This window comes from Lepisma saccharinum, chromosome 3, assembly GCF_977018435.1.
Source record: "Lepisma saccharinum chromosome 3, izLepSacc3.1, whole genome shotgun sequence".
In the NCBI taxonomy this organism is placed as follows: domain Eukaryota; kingdom Metazoa; phylum Arthropoda; class Insecta; order Zygentoma; family Lepismatidae; genus Lepisma; species Lepisma saccharinum.
Window position 1 is genome coordinate 51,230,422 of NC_139231.1, and position 21,613 is coordinate 51,252,034.

General features: G+C 39.8%; 2 protein-coding genes across 2 annotated transcripts in view; one reads left to right on the forward strand and one right to left on the reverse strand.

Moving 5' to 3' along the window:
- Nucleotides 1-12,530, reverse strand: part of LOC145985029 (alpha-galactosidase MYORG-like) — a 49,069-nt gene extending 36,539 nt beyond the window's left edge. Inside the window, exon 1 of the mRNA XM_083118538.1 lies at nucleotides 12,452-12,530. Within this exon, the coding sequence (XP_082974664.1) occupies nucleotides 12,452-12,482 (31 nt within the window). The 5' untranslated portion in view covers nucleotides 12,483-12,530. The remainder of the gene's footprint in view (nucleotides 1-12,451) is intronic.
- LOC145985027 (furin-like protease 1) overlaps nucleotides 1-21,613 on the forward strand; it is an 844,450-nt gene that overhangs the window by 137,844 nt on the left and 684,993 nt on the right. The gene's annotated exons all lie outside the window — the stretch shown is intronic.

A 21,613-nucleotide genomic window follows, 5' to 3' on the forward strand; every position in this document is an offset into this window, starting at 1 on the left:
GTTCGTTTCAGAGTTGAAACCGGGGTGTCCAATGACTTTCTTCCACATAGTGTAGAATTACTCTATACACATGCATTTGAAATTTAACTCTGAATTTATTTCTTCGTTGTTAGTATATCTAAGCTTGTGAATATATTTTATTTTTATTTTTATAACTGTTAAATGAACATCTACGAAATAGTTCCTTATAATAACCCCCGGTTGATGAAGTTGCCAATATAAAAAATTGGAATACAGATTGTCTTCGAGCTTACATTGTTAAAAAGGAGCGGATACACGTATTACTATCCTAATACTTATTCGATAAGGTTTCTTGTTTGTCAGAAATTATCACTTAAACTATTGCATGTTGAGCTAGTGCCCACCTAGCCGCCTCTGATGAAATCTATCATTCTTCAGATTCTCTTTAAAATTCGACTCTGGTCACTTGTAACTTACTGGGTGCAGGCACTGTGCATCGACGGACAGTGTTTTGCGATAAGAAGCTGCCTTGAATAGCGTGAATGAGTCACTTTGAACGCGAGCAAGCTACGCTACCAAGCTTGTCTGCCTTTGAAAACCAAGTCTTTTGTTTTCACCGTTTCCGAACGCGATTGCTTTGTAGAAGTATATATTCTCTCAAAAGAGCAAGAAAAGAAATTCGACCAATGTTCTCCCGTCGTTTAAAATTAAATATTATCTATTAAACGAAAAGTTTACGATTGTCAATAAACCTATCTGAGCATAAGGTGGATTTATATAATAAATTTAATAGAAAGATTCTTCAAATTTTCTCTCCCACTTTCTACGTCAGGCCAGTACCCAGGGAGGGGGGGCATGGGGGCCATGCCCCCTCGAACCCTGAAATATTTAAATGTGAACCTATCAATAACTACGAAAATAACATCGTCGATTTTAGAAATGTGTAAACATTTCAATTTTGTTCTTACATAAATTGATCTGTTTCTTGCGCAAAAGACTTCAGTCTGCAATATTGGATGGTTTTAGTTTTATAATGCAAGGCTAGCAGACGTCCGATTCACCGATTTAGTCAGGACAGTGCGTTACTTTCATTCCCTGTCCCGACTTTTTCGAACTGCAATCGTGATGCGAGAATGTCTCTTTATTATTGTTTTTTTTCTTAACTCACAATTAGACATGTTCTTTATTGTAATAATAATTGCTAGTATGCAACATTTAATTTATAAATATATTATTTTCTAAACATAGAATTATCATGGCTTTTCAATGGCGCTAGCACTATTTGAACTATTTTGTAATATCTGTCTCTCTCTCTCTCTCATATATATATATATATATATATATATATATATATATATATATATATATATATATGTATATACAGGGTGATTTCGAACTCCCATTACAAACTTAGGGGGGTGAATCTAGAAGGAAAAACAAGCCGAAAGTGCCATGTGGCAAAATTACGAAAACGGCACCGTGTGGCTGCCAGAGCCGTGAGAAAATCGGTTCACACCTCTTTCAAAGAGCAATAACGTCTGAACCACGAAAGATACGAAGATCGGCTCTGGCGGAAGTGGAGGAAGTCGTATCCAAACAATATCAGGGCGTTGAAATTGCGGCGCTTTTCGTAATGCGCAAGGGGAATCCCCAAAGGAAATGGGGAATCCCCACTGCATGTGAGCGGAAACTCGCGCAAAATGGAGAAAGACGACGAGGGAACATGCTGTCACAGGACGGTCGAAAAGTGACACATGGAGGGAGTCCCCAGAGGAGCGCATGAAGTGCGACAAATGGAACATGCTTGGACAGTGACTGTCGCGCATCCCAGATGGTACGCAAAACGGAGTGATGGATGTACACGTGCATGCTACGTGGAACGCAACGTGCAATTACAATTGCGATATGAACCACTACGTGCCCCCTCCCACCGGGAATTCGTTGAACCCGGGACCTCGGGAGTACAAGGTCAGCCGGAAGTCGGCTCTCTGAGGAGCAGCACCAAATACGTATCCACGTGCCCCACGAATGCTGGGACACGTTCGTATTGTTCTGTACTACATTACTGCAGAGCGTGTAGAGGTATCCCATGCGAGTCCGACGTTAGTCATTAACGTTCTCACGTGAAGGACATGGAACGGGAGCGACCAACCCGTACTTACTGACGTTCCTTCCCGTTCGTAGCCTCTGTGATGCATGAAGGTGTGCGCTGACGTCATACTAGGAGTTACTCGCTATCCCTGGTCGAAGTTGACCCTTGCGCCCTCTGGGTATTGCAAGACTGTATGGAGAGAGCGCTGGACGTGACACATTGATTGAGTACGTACACACGACGTATCTTCTGGGAACATTACGACGTTGTGGGTGTGTGTGGACGTGAAAACTCCCACGATGGTGAAATACAGTTTCGAGGAGTATGCAGACATGATGCTCATTTACGGGGAAGCGAGATGCAATGGAAGGGCTGCCCGTGCGATGTACCAGGAACGTTTCCCGGAACGTGTGACGCCATCACACACCATATTCGAAAAAGTGAACCGTCGTCTTCGTGAATCTGGAACATTTGTTGTGAGTAGAGTGGACACAGGTGCCCCAAGGACGAGGCGCACGCCTGCGGTGGAGGAGGCAATTCTTCATGCTGTGCACGAAGACGCTGGTACGAGTACCCGAATCGTAGCGCGGGATGTTGGTGTATCTCAGTCTGTAGTGTGGAATGTCCTTCATGATCAACAACTGCACTCATATCACCCCCAGAAGGTGCACGCCATGGGTCCCACAGATTTTGAGCCACGTGTTCGCTTCTGCACATGGTTTGTGCGTCGTTGCGTGAATACGCCTCAGTTTCCACAGTTGGTGCTCTTCACGGATGAGGCGAAATTCACCAGAGAGAGTGTTTTTAATTCCCGCAACAGCCATGTGTGGGATGAAGAGAACCCATTCGCAACGAAAGCTCGTGGGTTCCAGCAGCGAATGGGCATCAACGTCTGGGCAGGAATACTGGCCGGTCGTTTAATTGGCCCATACGTACTTCCCACCAATCTCACAGGTCGTACTTATCTGATTTTTCTCCAAGAGACATTGCCCGAGATGTTGGAAAATGTGCCATTGACCATTAGGCAAAACATGTGGTTCCAGCATGATGGGGCGCCACCCCACTTTGCACGGGACGTACGGGAGCATCTGACCCACAGATATGACAGGCAATGGATAGGGCGTGCCGGGCCCGTGCCGTGGCCCCCACGATCTCCCGACTTAACGCCCCTGGACTTTTTTCTATGGGGGCGCATGAAGAGTCTCATTTATGAAACCCCCATCGAGTCTGAGCATGACCTGGTTGCTAGGATTGTGGCAGCAGCGGACTTCATTCGAGAGAATCCACTGGTCTTCAATCGTCTGTATGAGAACATTCTTCGAAGGTACAATGTGTGCATCGATGTTGGTGGTCGTCATATTGAGCCCCTGTTGTGAGTTTCCGTTCTGCACACGCCAAAGGATGTTTTCATACTGTCCTTCGCAGTGCTTACGTGCTGCATTCCGAGTTCATTGTCGTTCCTTCATACCATCGGCAATGAACAGAAACATCAAGCAGCAATGATTCAAGATTTAGCACAAGTTGCCTATTTTTCAGGACAAAGGGTCAATATCTGTGTTACTGATTCTTATCTGTTTGTGCTACTCTCTGTTTTCCTTCCGCCAAAGTGATACTGTACATTCCAATGTGAAACCCTTCATACGTACGTGCCAATTTCTTTCCATTTTTTTTTTTTTTTTTTTTTTTAGGCTGTGCCTTTTAGGGAGGTGTCCCTGCATTCGTGGGGCACGTGGATATTTGGTGCTGCTCCTCAGAGAGCCGACTTCCGGCTGACCTTGTACTCCCGAGGTCCCGGGTTCAACGAATTCCCGGTGGGAGGGGGCACGTAGTGGTCCATATCGCAATTGTAATTGCACGTTGCGTTCCACGTAGCATGCACGTGTACATCCATCACTCCGTTTTGCGTACCATCTGGGATGCGCGACAGTCACTGTCCAAGCATGTTCCATTTGTCGCACTTCATGCGCTCCTCTGGGGACTCCCTCCATGTGTCACTTTTCGACCGTCCTGTGACAGCATGTTCCCTCGTCGTCTTTCTCCATTTTGCGCGAGTTTCCGCTCACATGCAGTGGGGATTCCCCATTTCCTTTGGGGATTCCCCTTGCGCATTACGAAAAGCGCCGCAATTTCAACGCCCTGATATTGTTTGGATACGACTTCCTCCACTTCCGCCAGAGCCGATCTTCGTATCTTTCGTGGTTCAGACGTTATTGCTCTTTGAAAGAGGTGTGAACCGATTTTCTCACGGCTCTGGCAGCCACACGGTGCCGTTTTCGTAATTTTGCCACATGGCACTTTCGGCTTGTTTTTCCTTCTAGATTCACTCCCCTAAGTTTGTAATGGGAGTTCGAAATCACCCTGTATATCTGGGTCTTGCCCCTCCCTCAAAGAAATTCTTCGTACGGGCCTGGTCTATGTCAATGACAGAAATGCAAGCAATATTTTTATTTATTTTTAACCCAATTAAAGGAATGTGGAAGAATTTAAAAGAAATAAGAAAGCGCGGAACGACTGTTGCTCTACTTTAAAAATTGTTGTTCTTCGAGGAAGAAAAAGAAGAAGTAATTACTCCAGCACCTTAATACAGTGTTCCACGAGTCTCTCTTGCCTAATACTGTCAAATGTGAAGTGATTTTATGAATAAAATTTTCAGCCTGTTTACGTCCAACGTTGCGCAGATTTGGTAGTTCGCAAATGGTGTAATTATTTCGTGTTACCTTACGCAACAGCAAATACATTTCATAAGACTGTTCTGAACAAGAGATTTGCGTCAGTAAAGAAGCATTTCGTGTGTTGTAGTGTCACAGGAAAAGAATATTGTCCTGCAATGTTCAAGCCTCTAGATATTTTCCACTAATAATGTCTAATCACAATAATAAGTTAGAAGAAATATCTCGCATTTTCACAAGTACGTTTTTCTTCATCACTTCGAAAATAATTTCTCGAACATATCTGCTATACTACAAGAAAGCAATTAAAAATTAAAGTAAAAGTTCAACTACATGTATACCCAACGACATTTACAATATTTGACGGACAGAATACTTAAAAATTGTTGTTTTAATTGAAGGTAAGGGCGTGGTGTAGTGGTTAGAGTTCTGGATTGGGGTGCTAGCGATCCTAGGTTCTATCCTCCATACTAGGTGTTATTTTTTTATTTTTTTTTAAATCCCCTTCTATTAAACAAGAGAATGGTAAAATTATTTGTAATAGCAGTGTATAGTGGCTACATTGTTCTGCATATGGAATATATAAAAAATAAACAAATAAATGAATTGACACACGTTCAAAGAGATAATTTCACGTATAAGATCGTGAATTATGATACTCTAACGATAATTGTGTACTACTTCAAAGATATTGACAAATATTAATGAAATAACTATTTATATTTGTGGCAATTCAGGACATACTAATTTTGCCCATTTTTCCACTCGAGTTTATTGTAAGGATACCTCCGCAAAAATCGAATGAAAAGTTTTCATCATGTGTAATTCTCCATTAAATGTTTTCGCCGAGTCGTACTACCTTCGTTTTCTTTGTTGCAAACAAGTATTGTTTGCACATTACATGTAGGAGGAGAGTTGCATCTACATTTCACATTGATCACCTCCTTCTACTTATTTTCAGGAGCGAAAGCTTGTAGGGTAGTGTCAGTCTGCCTGCAAATCGTGCAGGAAGCAGTTCGTAGCGAGCTCCGCTCTTCGCGTGAGAAGGCTTAGTGATCGAACTGTCCGAGTTAGCTAGGGCCGTAAACGGTTTGCTAGTGTTGTGTTAGTTTGTTTCTTTTTCCCTTGGAGTGCAAGCGAGGTTTTGGCTACAATTACCGTGAGCCAGTGAAGATACGATGAAATAGTTCACGATGAATACACAAAGAGAAAACACCTTGAAATTTGTTTTCATTGATGTCAAAACGCGACCTACGTCATTGGATTTTCATCGATGGTTTCATGATGTCTACCAAGTGCCTACGAACCAAGTGCTCAGTTTTGAAATAGATTTCTTTCGTAAGTGTTTGTACGTGAAATTTGCGTCAAAAGTGGTAGGAGAACGGTTACTAAATGATTTTGGTGCTGAGGTAATTTATAGTGACGTAGATGGTGACCATAAGGTTGAAGTAGAATGGGCCCACCAGCGACATGTAATTTTTAGAATCCATGTAGTCCCAACTGAATTAAGTGCAGAAGTGATAAGTCGTGTCATGAGGTCTTATGGGGAAGTATTGAAAATCGAAGACGAGACATACTCTGCAGATCACATTTACCCCACTCGAACTGGACGTGTCTTGATCAAAATGGTACTACGTAAACCCATACCCTCATATGTAAACATGAATGGAGACTCCTATTGGGTAACATACCCTGGGCAGGTTCGTACCTGCATAGCGTGCTCCGAAGAGGGTCATGTAGTCGCACAGTGTCCTAAGCGTCGATCCTCTGGAAACCAGCCCCGCCGGGGGCCGATTAATATACCCGCTGACAATGTCCCAATGGTATATGAACCAACTGTGCTACCCGTACGGACTAAACCAAGAGATTCAGCTCCACCAGTTGCAGAAGTCCCTGCGTCAGGAGATAACAATGGAGGGAACACGGATAGCCCCAGAATCACCGACGAGGAGACAGGTACCAGACAGGAAGTTAGTGTGAAGAATGCACCAACAGGAAGGGAAGAGATGGAACAGCCAACATTGACCACTTCGGAGGAGATGCATCACATACCCCTGCCCCCACCCCCAAGTGCTTTGTTCGCGGAGACAGAATTCCCCGTAGTTACCTCTCCTAGGAAATCACGGTCAAGACCTGTATCAAGGTTACGGTCAGTGGCGGAAGAGTCCATGGTGCTACGTAGAAAGAAGAAGAAAAATAATGAATGCGTAAGTTCCACAATAGTTCATAACGAATGTAGAGTAGAACCTGGTACCCCAAAACAAGATGTTTCAAAGGTTAGTTTAACAAGTAATTCAGCAAATGTAACTAAAGAGAAACCTTCGACGAGTAACAAACTTACCCCAGATTTATTTAGTGGAAAGCATAGTTAATGCATTCTAGGCAGAAATTAGAGTTTAGTAATGTTGAAGAAAGTAAGTAAGTTTAGTTTTCTTTTGTGGACAGTTATAATCATGCAAACATTTACCTTGGCATCTATAAATTTGAATCAAATGCGAAGTCAGACCAAACTAATTGCTCTCAATGACTTTCTCATTAAATCGTCTATTGATGTGGACCTCTTACAAGAGGTAGCCATAGACGATTTTTCTGTACTGAGCATGTTTAAAGTATACAACAATTTTACACCTTTTGCACAAGGGACTGCCATAGCATGTAGGCGACACTTGGATTTACGTAATGTAGTGCCCCATCCCACGAGCAGACAAATAAGTGCCAAATTAGGCTCAGTGTTTCTCTGTAATGTGTATGCTCCGTCAGGAAGCCAAAACAGACGGGAAAGAGAAGATTTTTTTTCAACAGTTGTAGGGCCCGAGTTGACATCCCACACACTAGACACTATACTAGTGGGAGATTTTAACTGCGTAATTCGTTCACAAGATCAAAATCCAGGATACAACTTCTCTCGTGCGCTCTATGAATTAACGCAGGGGTTACAACTGCGTGACGCTTGGATACACACCAATGGCGAAAGTCAAGGTTACACACATATCACCTCCAATAGTGCGTCAAGGATTGATAGGTTTTATGTCGCACCCAGATTTCAGGAATATATAATTAGTGTTCAAAATTTTCCAGTATGCTTTAGTGACCATAGTGTTCCAATTCTCAAAATAAATTTAGATTTGATCAAACCCCGACAAGGTAGCGGATACTGGCTTTTAAATAGCACATTATTACGCAATGGCAGTTATGTCCAGCTAATCAGGGAAACGTGGAACGAACTCAAGGCCTCTCGGCCAGTGCAAAAGACCCGAATCGAGTGGTGGGAAACTCGAGTTAAGCCTAAATTTCGTCAGGTCAGTAAATTCTTCAGTGCAGAGGTTAGTAGAGATCAAAGAAACAAATATAATTTTTTGTATGCAGTCTTGAATGATCTCCATCGTTTAGCACTGCAAGGTAATTTCGATCGTCCCTATGCAAATGAAATAAAAGCGCAATTACTTGCTATACATAGGAAACGAAAATCTGCAGCAATAATAAAGAGCAAGATTCTTCCTATAGACCCAGACGAGCAAGCCACACTAAGTCACATTCTTCAAGAACATAAACACGCCAGGAGTCACGTTATTCATAAATTAACTTCAGATTCCGGTGAAGTTGTCACCAGCCCTCATAGTATACACGACAGGTTTTTGTAATACTATAAAAATCTTCTTGGTCAAGCCTTTAATCCAACAGAAACGCAATGCAATTTTTTGAACTACCTCCCTGCGCCACTGACAGAAAATGAAAGAACTGAGCTCACACAACCGTTTAGTAAAAAGGAGGTTCATGATGCAGTATTCAAAGCTCCGAGGAATAAAACTACAGCCGAAGATGGATTACCATCAGAATTCTATCAATGTTTCTGGGATCTAATAGGAGACGAATTAACGGAATGGGTCAACGAAGTGTTGACAACAGGGACAATAGGGAAGACCAGTAGCACGGGAGTTATAGTGTTAGTTCCCAAAAAGTCAAATCCAAAGTTCGTCACAGATTTTAGGCCAATTTCCATATTGAGCAGTGACATCAAACTTATAAGTAGGTGCATAAATCAGCGTTTAAAAAAATATATGGTTAAACTTATTGGCAATTTACAGTTCGCTTGTAATACGTCTCAAAGTATACATCACTTGCTACAAACGATAAGAGACGTAATTATTACCAAACAAAATAAGAATGCATCAGAGGCAATTCTATCTTTAGACTTTTCACAAGCATATGACAGAGTGAGCCACGAATATCTGTACAATGTCTTAGAAGCATATGGCTTCGGAGACACTTTTCTTAATTGGATAACAACATTATATAATCATATGCTACTAAAACTCAAAATAAATGGTTTCTTGACAACAAGTTTTAAAATGCGATGGGGTGTACTACAAGGTAGTCCCTTGAGTAGCACATTGTACGTTCTCACAATAGCCCCCTTTTTGTTTAGTATCCAGCATCATTTACAGGGCATTTCTATGGCTTCCACCACAATACAAGTTGGCAGTTTCATGGACGACGTCACGATTGTTCTCAAGGATGAAAGAGATCTGTACAGTGTTAAAAGCCAAATAATACTTTTGAGCTCACATCAGGAGCAAAACTAAACAATCGAAAGTCATTCCTGATGTCCCTTGGTAAGGAGAATCCTTTCACAAACAATACGGCGATCCCTGTAGACAAGAAAATAAAAGTTTTAGGTATAAATTTCTATGCAAATATCGATGAAACGATCGAAGCCAATAGTAAGCTTACGTGCGAGAGGGCAATCTACGTCCTCAGAGTGAACAAGATGCGCTCTCTGAGTTTAAAAGCACGAGTAAGATTTATCAACGTTTTTGCTCTCTCTAAACTTTGGTATGTAGCAAAAATCCTGCCCTTCAAAACACAGCACTTAGCCAAGGTCAACAAAGCTGTTGGCTGCTTTTTGTGGCACGATACAATTTTCCGGGTGGCAATAAATGAGGTCACGTTATCAGAGAAGACAGGTGGGTTGGCACTAATACACGTGAACACACAGGCAAGAGCATTGTTTGTACAGACTGGCCTTCAAACAGCGTTCTCACTGCACGAGTCAACGACCCAAGCATGTATACAGACGATAATACAAAATATTCCATTAGAAGCTCCCATCGATATCCAAAGTATCCCTAAAAGGTTTTTGTTTTATAAGGACATCGCTTTACAGGTATGCTACCAGTTATTACGACATGAGACAATTACACCATCTGTTAAAAAGTTATATAGTGAAATCAATAGTTTCAAGCACACAGTACCACGAATAGTAAAGGATTTCAATACACATAATTGGCCACAAATATGGGAAAATGTCTCCGCCAAACACCTTTCAAAAGCTGGCCAATCAATATGGTACAAAGTGGTTCATCGTGTTATAGTGACAAGAGATAGGACATACCAATATGGAATCAGTGACTCTCCTAACTGTATATCATGCAACGTGCCTGACTCTTTAGCCCACAGGATAACAAAGTGTCGCAACTCCTCCACGGTGTGGAACAAATTGCGAACAATGCTCAGTCGTATATGCCGCACCTCAGTAACAAAGTTTACGGATACAGAAATAGTTTTTCCTGACTTCAATTTTTTTCCACCAACAAAACAACGAGCAGTACAATGGTTGATAACAGAATACTTATTATATATATTTCACAATGACGAGAGCAGTTTTCAGAAACAATTCAGTATCTTCTTGCAAGAACAATATGAAAAAATTCCTCTCCAAGCAAGGAAGAAATGGTATGCAAATTTCTTATTAGTGCTTTATACTTAATTTAGGTCAAACAAAAATGTAAAGGTTAACCAGATAGAAATACAAATTGTAATAGCAATAATACACTTATGTCAAACACAATGTAATTCCATAACTTGTATATCAGAATGAGACAATAAAAAAAAATAGTGTTTACCGTTCAGGACTGTCAATCTGATGGTCGTAGGTTCAAACCCTTTCGGTGGCAGAAAATTTTCGTAAGTTATAGACCTTTCCAATTCTGTTCAATGTCCACGCCGTGTGAAACGGAATGATTCAGTTTGGAATTAACGATGGGGGAGGGGAAATATTATTATATTACAAAATCTTCATTTCAACGAACCGAGAAGTGGACAAAATTGGATAATTCTTATAAATATTAAAATTACATTCATATTGTTAGTGATATAATCGCAGGTAAAATCAAAGATCTTACATGGAAGATTTTATTTTGCTCTGAACTAAGCCAAAAGGCATTTTGAACCGATCTATTACATTCTCCAATACATTCCAAAATGTTATTGAATGTTTCATGTCGATAATTTAACCAATGCATCAATTCTTGACGCTGAGACGATATTTTCTGCAACTACCTCTTCTCTTCAGTCCCTTCTGTTCTTCTCTTCTCCTCTCCCCTCCTTCTGCTTGCTCTGTTTTATCTCATATCGCCTTCCCTACTTTTCTCGCATCTTATCTCCATTCCACTTATCTCCACTCCTCGTATCTCTTTTCCTGTCTTAGATTTCCTACTCCACTGCACTCTTCTCCTCTTCTTTTCGTTCTTCTCTCCTTTACTCTACTCCCCACTCCCCTCTTCTCGTCTCCTCTTCTCCTCTCCTCTCATCTCGTTTTCCTCCTCTTTTCTCTTCTTTGCTCCATTTTCCTCATCTCTCCTATAATATTCTTCCATTCTCCTCACTATATCTCCTCTCCTCGTCCATCCTCTCTTTCTTCTCTCCTCTACTTTTCCTCTTCTCCTTACGCTTTCTCTTTCTCCTGTTCTTTGTCACCTCTCGTTTTCTCTCACCTCTTTTCCTTTCTGGAGACTCATCAGCGATGAAATACTGGAGAACCTATTTTTTTTTTCTTTGAGAAAGAATTTTGTCACTTGCGATATAATAGTGATATTTTTAATAATTTTATACAATAATACTTGTTTTTATTACTTTCGCGTATTTTATAAATATCTTTTGTGCATGTGGCAACCCTGAAATTGAGCCTAACTCTACACGCAACCCACCAACGCCTTGTGTAAATTGGGTTGCCTAGTTTAAAATGTCGTTGTCCTAAAACTTTTGAGAGTCACTGTACTAGATATTAGCACATTTGGTACAATGAGGGTATGTTGTATTATTATTACAGCACATTTAGTCATACTTTATTATTTCTGACGCCGGCGTTCCGTGGCGGAGTGGTTAGCACAACTGCCAGGGGTCACCGGGTTCGAATCCTGACCTGATCATAGGTGTTCTTTGTGAGTCTCCCTTCATCAATTTCACCATATCAACAACCATCCCTTCGTGATTAACCAAAAGTGGCAGAAATGCGACGTAAAATAAACCCATCAATTTATCATTCCGGATGATGACAATGGCCTATCTACCTTTTTGTATTTTGAATTGTGTGTATTTTTTCTTATCTTACGTTGCTTTTCTATATTTCTAGGTTAATCGCGACTATGAGGTTGACTAATGACTTGGTGAGGGGACGATCACAAAACAACACCCATGGCCATACCAGGACTCAAACCTCGGACCGTTGGAGACGAGGTCGTGAGTCCAGCACTGAACGCGCTCGGTCACTGAGATAATGCCCTACCCTTTTTTCGAAAGACGACTAAATTTTACAGCAAATTCAACTAAAAATCAATTTTATAACGAATGATAGATATCAAAGAACTTAATCTGTAAAAGTGTAATTGCCAAATAAACAATCGAACATTTTTAAGGCTCCTTCCAAACAACAATTACACATAACACTCACCGTTGTCAAAATTAAGCTTCGAGGCTAACATCACGTGTTTAACTGTAAACAAAATTCTAAATAGGCACTAAGCTTCATCGCCAGACTTAGAAACACAACCATTTGTAGCTTCTTATCAGGATGTTATCTTTTCACGTTCATCCTCTCCAGTTTGATCACTTGAAAGTGTTATCAGTCCTCTCCTTTGAAGACACAATAGGCAGAATAATCTTGTCGTTGCGAACACCAACAAAACAATCAAAGTGAACAATATTGTTTGTTCTTATCAGTTGTGATATTGGAATAGTTGTTAGAATGAAATAAATAAGAGATTGTTGCTTATCAAGGATGTTGATTTGCAGTTCTCATAAACTTGACTTAATTTGAGAGTGTTGTTCGTGGATTTTTCTTCTGGACTTACGTCATGCTTACGTGTCATCATAACAAGGGAAAGTTTTATGCGGATTTGGTGCGGGACACATCCAGCTGCTAACACTGATATAGTAACAATTTACCCTTCTACTAACTTACATGCATTATTGTCACAGAATTCTAATAATGCCTACTTTGTTAAATTAGGAGGCCAGGTTTAGGTCTGTTAGCAACCCGTTTTTGCGACGTGTTAGCATCTGAATGTGCCCCGCACCGGACCCCGCAAGACTGGAAGGAAGAGAGAGGAATGGAGCGATAGAGAAGGAGGGGAAAGGAGAATGGGAGTTGAATAAAGAAGCCAAGCACTGGCATCGAAAACATGGGGAGGAAAAGGGTGCGGAAATATTTTCTGGGAGGCAGTCACATTTAATGTACAGTGGGATCTATGAGTATTACCGTACAAATTGTCCATCACCATGTTAGTGCACTTTATCTGATCTAATAAGAGCTTCAAGAATTGAAAGAAAACTCAAAACAAGCTCTTGACAACTAAAGCACCAGCATACATAACAATCCATCGCTTAAAAACACACAGGATGTAAGAGAAAAATTAATGAAAATAGTCATGGACAATTTGCACGGTAATACTCATGGATCCCACTGTACCCCTACGTACCATGACTGCATATTTGGGCTAGAAGATTATTTATTTATTTATTTAGTTTCTTATGTTTACTGGATAGGACGCCGTCAGGGGAGACAGACAAAGAGAGAATATAATGTAAGCAAAATAAAGAAGCGTGACACAAAGGGAGACAGAGAGAGAGAGAGAGAGAGGGGGAGAGAGAGAGAGAGAGAAGAAGAAGAAGAAGAAAAATTAACATGTGAGAGAGAAAGGAAAAGGAATGAAGAATAGAGGTAGGGAGAGGGGTGGAGAAAGAGAGAGGAGAAACAAACTAGACAGAAAACGTGTCACGAACCTGAATGTTTAAGGTTTTATATTTGTAAAATGTTAATATTTTTTACATGTTTGTTATATCAAATAATGTTCAGAATATCACAGACAACTATAGTTAGACTGGTAAAGCTGTTGTTGGAACTTGTACAGTGGGATCCATGAGTATTACCGTGCAAATTGTCCATGACTATTTTCATTTATTTGTATCTTACATCCTGTGTGTTTTTAAGCGATGGATTTTGTATGTATGCTGGTGTAGGAGTTGTCAACAGCTTGTTTTGAGTTTTCTTTTAATTCTTGAAGCTCTTATTGGGTCAAATAAAGCGCACGAACATGGTGATGGACAATTTGCACGGTAATACTCATGGATCCCACTGCACGTATGTTTTGAAATGCTTTATAATCTGTTAGTGTTGACGTCACTTTTCCATCTCTGCAGAAGAAGTGAATGAACCCGCCTGAATATTTTCAACTAACGACGGACTAGGTCGGAGAAACAAAAGAAGGTGAGGAATCAACAAGAACTTGGTAACGGTGTGAATTCAAGAATAGTTTTCGGCAGCCCTGGCCCAAAACCATGGTAACGGTTGAAGTTTTTGCTTGCGATGACGTGTGACCTGCCAAGTGAATGCATCACTTCAATGTAAAGTCACGTGAAATGACAAAACGACAGTGTTGCAGTATGCAGATATTAAACACCAGAACAAGAACAATGTCTAGATGAGGATGTGTACTACAGGCTGTGGAAAAGGAGATGCGATAGCCACTAACGCCGTCAAACGGTTGGGCGGGAACTTTACGTCACATACCATGAAGAAGTAATAGGATCTGAGCTGATTATGTCCCTTGCGATTAGTCACTTCGTTAAATGATTTACTAAATCTCATCAATTTACATTGTCGAGTTTATTATTTGTGTTCTTTTTGGTTTAGGTTCAATATCTTCTCCGTAGAGAAAATTATGCTCATTTCTTTGTTTTCCTTGACCCTGGATGTACAGGGTCAAGGAAGTCAGTAATAAGGTGTGTTACATACAGTGTACACCAGGGCCGGCGCTAGTAATTTTGCCGCCCTGGGAGGTGGCGGCAGATGCCGCTCCCTCTCGAAAGCCCCCCCCCGCCTCTCCCGTCATTACGTAGCAACGGGAAATTGAAAATTAATATATTCCTAAGTAAAACATCAAACTATAAAATAAATAATTTTATTATACTATTAACCAAAAAAGGATATTTCGCTCGACCACAGTTAAACACTAATTTTATATTAGACTTATTATTATATTTTATGAAAACTTTCTCTTTCTCTTAAATGTATCTTAAATGTAACAAGTATTAGGAAAGAAATGAAGGCTTGACTTCATATGTTTAACGTTGTAGGTCTGTGATACATGGTTGGATTTTTAAAATGTGGGTGATCTAAGGTCTGAATTCTTTCCTGCGTTTTCCCCGCATAAAGCGGCTCTGGGGTTCACCCAGCCTCAAGTGAATGGGTGTACCATGGGGGCAACCCTGGGAGGTAAAGGCGGCCGGAGAGGGGTTCCTGTCATATCACCTCTAAAATGGCTGAGATCGAGAATGTGTGTGGGCCTACCCCCACATCCCCTTAACGTGCCTTCATGACATGGTGCTATGTGCACAGGGAACTTTACCTTTGCATTTAATATTCTTCTTCGTATAAAGCTATCTTGCATAAAATAGAAACAAGAGTGTTTCAGACATGATTGATAGGAGATAGTATTTTTATTAGCCTTAATTTCCAAGAAGAACTTTGTTCGCCACTTGCCACGTTTACCGACAAAGTTAATAAATCCGAAGTTCTACACTCACATTAGGTGCAAAATCATGACTCTTTATCAGTTTAAAGTCTCCTTTCGTGTAATTGTTTTCTTATAGCCAAAAACGCTTTTCGTTCATATTTTAATTCAGTAGCTTTCATGTGTTAACATTCCGGGAGTTTTCTACAATTTTCAAACAAAGATAAGATTGCATGTCTTTAAGCTTACTAATATCATAAAAGAAATGGAAAATTCACTATGATGTTTAAGCTCTAAAACCTTTCTCTTAGAGCTAAAATAATTTTCTACGGCCTGGTAATAAAAATCAACTTTGTACCGCTTTAGTGGATCTTCAGCAGTTTCATCATACTGAAACTGCTTCTCCTTTCGATTTCGGCCCTGTACAGTGTTGCCTATCTTTGGATCATCTATATCTAAATTCGATGCCAATTCATCAACCTGGACTCAAAGGTCGCCCCCCTCCCCCCCGACGCCTCCACGAGTGGAGGGAGGGAAGTCCTACCAGGCTGCCAAGTGGCGTCTAAACTTTGAAATTTTCATCACTCCTGCTTTTTTCAAAACGTGGAATAAGAAGTCATACGTACCATATAACTAGTGAGCAAAGAAATGTAAAGCCACACAACTAGTTTGCAATACACCGAGCCTCATGTGCGACCATTTGGACAGTTTTATTGTCGCCAATTATTTGAAGGAGCGCATCCTAGACCTCTCCCATTTGACATCTCAACAAAGTTAAGGCATCGAATCTGCTTTCCCACCATGTGGCACTCAGTGGTTTTAAAGTGACTACTGAATTGTCTTAAAAATCACTTCCTGTGATGTAATAGGGTTTTTTATTAGACCATTTGTATAATACATATCGTTGTTGCGAACAATAAGTAGTTTCAGGTTCACCATACTCTTCGATTGTTTAGAAATCGTAAGGAAGAAAGATCTATAAATTTTCGCTTTCACATATCAATGAAAGTTTAACATAAGGTCAGTGTAGGTCACAAAAGAGATTTACATATTGTTATGATATCTTTTAAACCACCGGGGGGGGAGACGATAACAGGGAGTGTATGATACAGGAAATGGTATCTTGGCTCTGTGTAGTCTGTTAAAAAGGGCGTGTCTGTGTTTGTTCCTTAACGTGCAATGGAAGAATAGAAAATTTGGCGTTTGTTTGATTACTCTGCAATCACATGCAGGAGATTCATAACGTGATGTTCTTTTGATTATATGAAAAAAAATACTGGTGACATTTTGAAGGATTCTATAGAGCAGAATTTTAAAATGTATTATACAAATTAGTAATAGTATTTTAAATATTTGTGGCAACGTGTTCAATTCACTGAAGTATTCTTAAAAAATGTATACTACTATGTAAGAGCATTACAGACACATTAACATTTATTTCATAGAACGTATAAGAGATATTAAAAAATACAATACTTCTGCAACTGAATTCTGCTTTATGGCCAAGTTACAAAGCAAAAATTAAACCATTAAGCTAAACTCCTACAGCTGATCAAAATCTAATTACGGTTTCGCAGTAACGCACAGTGGCGTACGCAAGGGGGGTGTTACGGGGTTTAAACCCATCCCCCCTTTAGCTTGTGGAAAAAAATTAAATGTCCAATTTTTCAGTCAAACATCTGGGACAATAATATTACTATTACTACTTCTACTACTACTACTGCTACTACTACTACTACTACTAATAATAATAATAATAATAATAATAATAATAATAATAATAATAAAATTTGAATTATTATTTCCATGTAGCATGGAGAAAAGCAGAGCATTCCAAACACATGCGTCTTTCAGAGTGATGCCTTGAAAATAAACACGAGTTTGAGGTTAGGTTAGGGTAACTATGATTTAAAAGAGAAAAAAGTTGTTTTGTATGTCAGTTGCAACAATGTTCAACACACTGGCGTACGCAGGATGTGAATTATCGGGGACATATATGCGGGAAAAAAGCCGGGAAAATTCCATCAATTTTGGGAATCGAATCCGGATCTCCCGCGTGATTGTCACTTGTCAGCCGCTCTACCGACCAAATCACCGCAGCCACTTGGATGAGTTCCATACTTTGATTATTTCAATTTATTTTAATATATTTTCTTGTATTTATGGATCTTCTTCACCCTTGAAATGTCTCACCTCGTTGACCAGACAATTATTTCGTAACAAAGAAACAAAAAAATGCTCCCAGGATTTGATAAAAATCGAATAACCAGAAAGTAATTTCGTTCTATTGTTTTCATAAATACTATATTTATGTAGATCTCTACTACTTAATAGTAGTAGTAGTGGTATTAGTAGTACTATTAGTATTAATTCAGCTAATTAATTAATTATAAGTATTATTAATTAATCGTGACTATTATTATTTAATTAAAGTATAATTAAACAATGGTAATGTGAATTTGGACAAAAGTTTTAGATATAACACCCCCCTTGATGAAATCCTGCGTACGCTACTGGTAACGCAACTTAGCTTTGAACAAAACTTCGTGTATATTTTGTGCTTATAAAATACCGACACGAAAGTTGTATTAATCATTTTACACATCGGTAAAAAGTCACACTTGGTTTCTACTGCAGAAATTAAAGACTACACATCGAAAGGTGGAAAAAATCTGCCCTTGCATGTTAACCTGAGACTGCAGTGGCGTGCCCAGGATTTTCGAAAGGGAGGGGTTACGTACACTATTTTTGGTAGTCATCCCTCATTTTGCCATCTTTTCCTACATTTGACGTTCTTTCTTTTTAGGAATACTGGGCCAACGGGAAGGGTTATAACCCCCACCAACTCCCGCTTGGGCACGCCACTGCTTGTGAGAATGAAATATTACCTTATGACAAGTTTGCGTGAAAGCAAAGTTATACAATATTACATTTCATGTTGGGCAGACTTTGATATATTCGCGGAAACATGTTGTGCATTGAAGAAAAAAATACAAGTGCATAGCCTAGTGTAAATATAGTGTACATAAATGCTCATTTGAACTTGTCTTTTCTGGTATACACAGTACATTATGTTCAACGTACTTGGAAGATGTATCTTGTAATAAATAATAATAACAAGTGGTATGCGGTATCTAGAAAAGTCGGGACCGGGATCGGAAAGAAAAATTTTGTCCCGATCCCGACTTCAGCAAATGACTTCCCTACTTTTCTGGATCCCGAGTAGTCTGGAAATTCCGAATGGTCATTTCAAAACGGTATTAATTCTTTTCTTTTCTGCATTGCAAGTGCCTGGAACTTATCGGAAATTGTTAGTTTTCATTCCAGAAATGCAAAGACAATCACTTAAGGTGAAAATGACGTGTAGAATTTGAAATTTCCAGAGCGTCGGAAAATTTCCAGACTAGTCGAGAAATGCGAATATTTCCCGTCCCGAATGTCGGGATTTAAAAAAAAATTCCGTTCCGATCAATAATATTCTGTCCCGCATAACAATAAGTACCTATCGATATTTATTTTCAATTTGTCTAAAGCCACAAAATGTAAATGGGTGGAAATGCTCATTTGTGTACTCGATTTCGTGTGTTCAGTTTCTGGTATGGTTTTCCTATCTGCATAGTGCAACACTAGCGCATAGATTTGGAATTCATTTCATTGATAAATTCACTTCTTACCGTCGTTTCGTCATCACGAGTAAACAACGGATTGGCCCAACCTATACTTCTAATAACCTTGGTTTTCGGTTTTCGAGTTTTCTTCTTGCCGATAAGTTGAAAGTAAGGAACTAATTATGTAATTAAACTTTCGCGGTATGTGAGTGAATTGCACAACGTTAGTTTTGAATGCTCTTGTGCTTTACAGGTTAGTGTTTTGGAAATGTTATGATAATTACTGTTATCATCTTTTCTGGCTTTAAGAGTTGATCCTGAAGCAACAGATTATCTAAGGTTTGTAAACTTATATATGCTCATAAATGGATATGCATCTGTGAACCTACAACATTGTCTAATTTAAGATATTAGTGTTTAAAACCCCGCAAGCCCTAGAGTGTTAAGAGTCTCATGTTCCCGACAAAAGGAGCAGCGGACTAACTTTGTGACGACTGGTGGCCAACTGGAGGACGTTACAAACGGGAGAGAAACCATAAAGATGTAAGGGAAGTAAAAAAGCGAGACACAAATGGACACGCAGAGAGAGAAGAAAAGAAGCAAACAAACAAGAGAGAGAGAGAGAGAGAAAGAGAAAGGAGCATTAATAAAGAAGAAAGGCAGGGAGGGAGAGACAGAGAGAAAAAGAAGAAACAAACGGGACAGAAAACGGGGGAGAGAAACCATAGAGATCATCAAGAATTGTAGGAGAAGCACACTGAGAGACGGAGAAAGAAGATGAAAAGATAGAAGAAGATACAAGATATGAAAAACATAAAGTTATTACAAATAAAGGGGAGAAAGGATAATTATCATGTCGTTAGGTGTTAGGGGTTACCTTTTGAGAAGACATCCAAAAGTCAAACTCGCTTCCACATAGTACACCCAGTAACTGCAGTTTCTGCCCCTCCAAATATTGTTGTCAATCTTGCACCCTCATCAATATAATTAAGTTGCCGCCTTTGGACAAAAACCTTGATGAAATTTCAGTCGGGGAAAAAAGAACTCCCTCCCTCCCACTGTTTTACTGTATTGGTGGGTACGAAACAGAGGCGTATTATAGTTCAATTGCGTAAGAAATAATGCACACCCCTCCCCCGTAGTTACTTGGAACTTCCATAGGATTGAAAATACTTCATTTTCTTTAAGAATATAATATTTGTATATAAAAAATATATTTATAATAAAGAATAAAATTATTGTAATGAGGATGCTATGCTGAAACGTGATAATTTCAAACTCAAGTGGCCTCGTAATTAAGAGGTCCCGGGTTCGATATTCGGTGATACTCGGTGGTTCGGATCCCACTTTAAACGGTAGGTCCAGTCCCGATTAGCATTACTGTGCATAAAGTGGACTTAAACACAAACTCAATAAATCAATCAATCAAACAAACTCAAGTGGTGTTTTATGAGAGAGCAACACTATAATGAGGGAAATGCCTCGTTTACCATCCCCTTTTTGAAAAAAAAATACCTTGCTTGCCTCTCCTTGAAAAAATCTGAGAAAATCCATAATTAGGGGGGGGGGGGCATTTGCCTCCTCAGTTGTCCCCGGGCGCACGCCTATGCCCATCCATAATTTTAATTTCAATCAACTATTATATCGTAGTCCAGTGCTCGTGTGGAGGGAGTGTGAAGGGTGTTATCCTCCCAGTTAGTAAAATTCTCGCAAAGTACCCACCCAACTGTCCCATTGTCCCCATACTAAAACATAGGAGCAACCAGACCACTCCATAGCTGTATGTAATTTTCTCAATTGTTGCAAGAGTCTGTCGTTTTATATTCAATCTAGGGACAAACTATGTGAGCTGGACACACTGTTGAGTGGGAGGGAGATAACAAGCCTTCAGTAAGAAGCCTGAACCACGATCTCCTTACTGAAATGAACAATTTTATGTACATTTTATAATCGTTTTTCTCTCTTTTAATCTATGTGCTTCGCAGATAGCTTAGTTAACCTACAATATACGCTACTGGTCCCTACACCACAATACGAAATTTGATGTTCAGTACAAAATGCAAAGTGCATTTCGGTGTTGTTCACTTGGCAAATTTCTGCTGGCTGCATCTCCATTCACGAAATGAATAAGCTAATGTGATTGGTCTTGCAGGCTCACTCACAGCAGAGAAGAAAAATCTTTCAAGATTACTAAAACACCAAGACGTAGGAATCCTAATATTCTTCACGGGCTTAACAGTGCTGGATCATCCTCTCGCTCTTCAGCCGTAGGATAAATGCCAGTTGAATAATAGCTGTAATTTGAAGAGGACATTTTAAGGAGGGAGATTAATACAACCCTGTTACCCTGCTGAACTAACTCCATTCGTTTTCACGTCCCGAAACTCTTTTAACTTTGGTAATTGCATTTCACAAAGTCTCATTTTGGCGAAAGGAACGAAGACCAATAGAATAATGAAGAAGAAGGGACAGTTGAAAGTTAATGACAGGCAG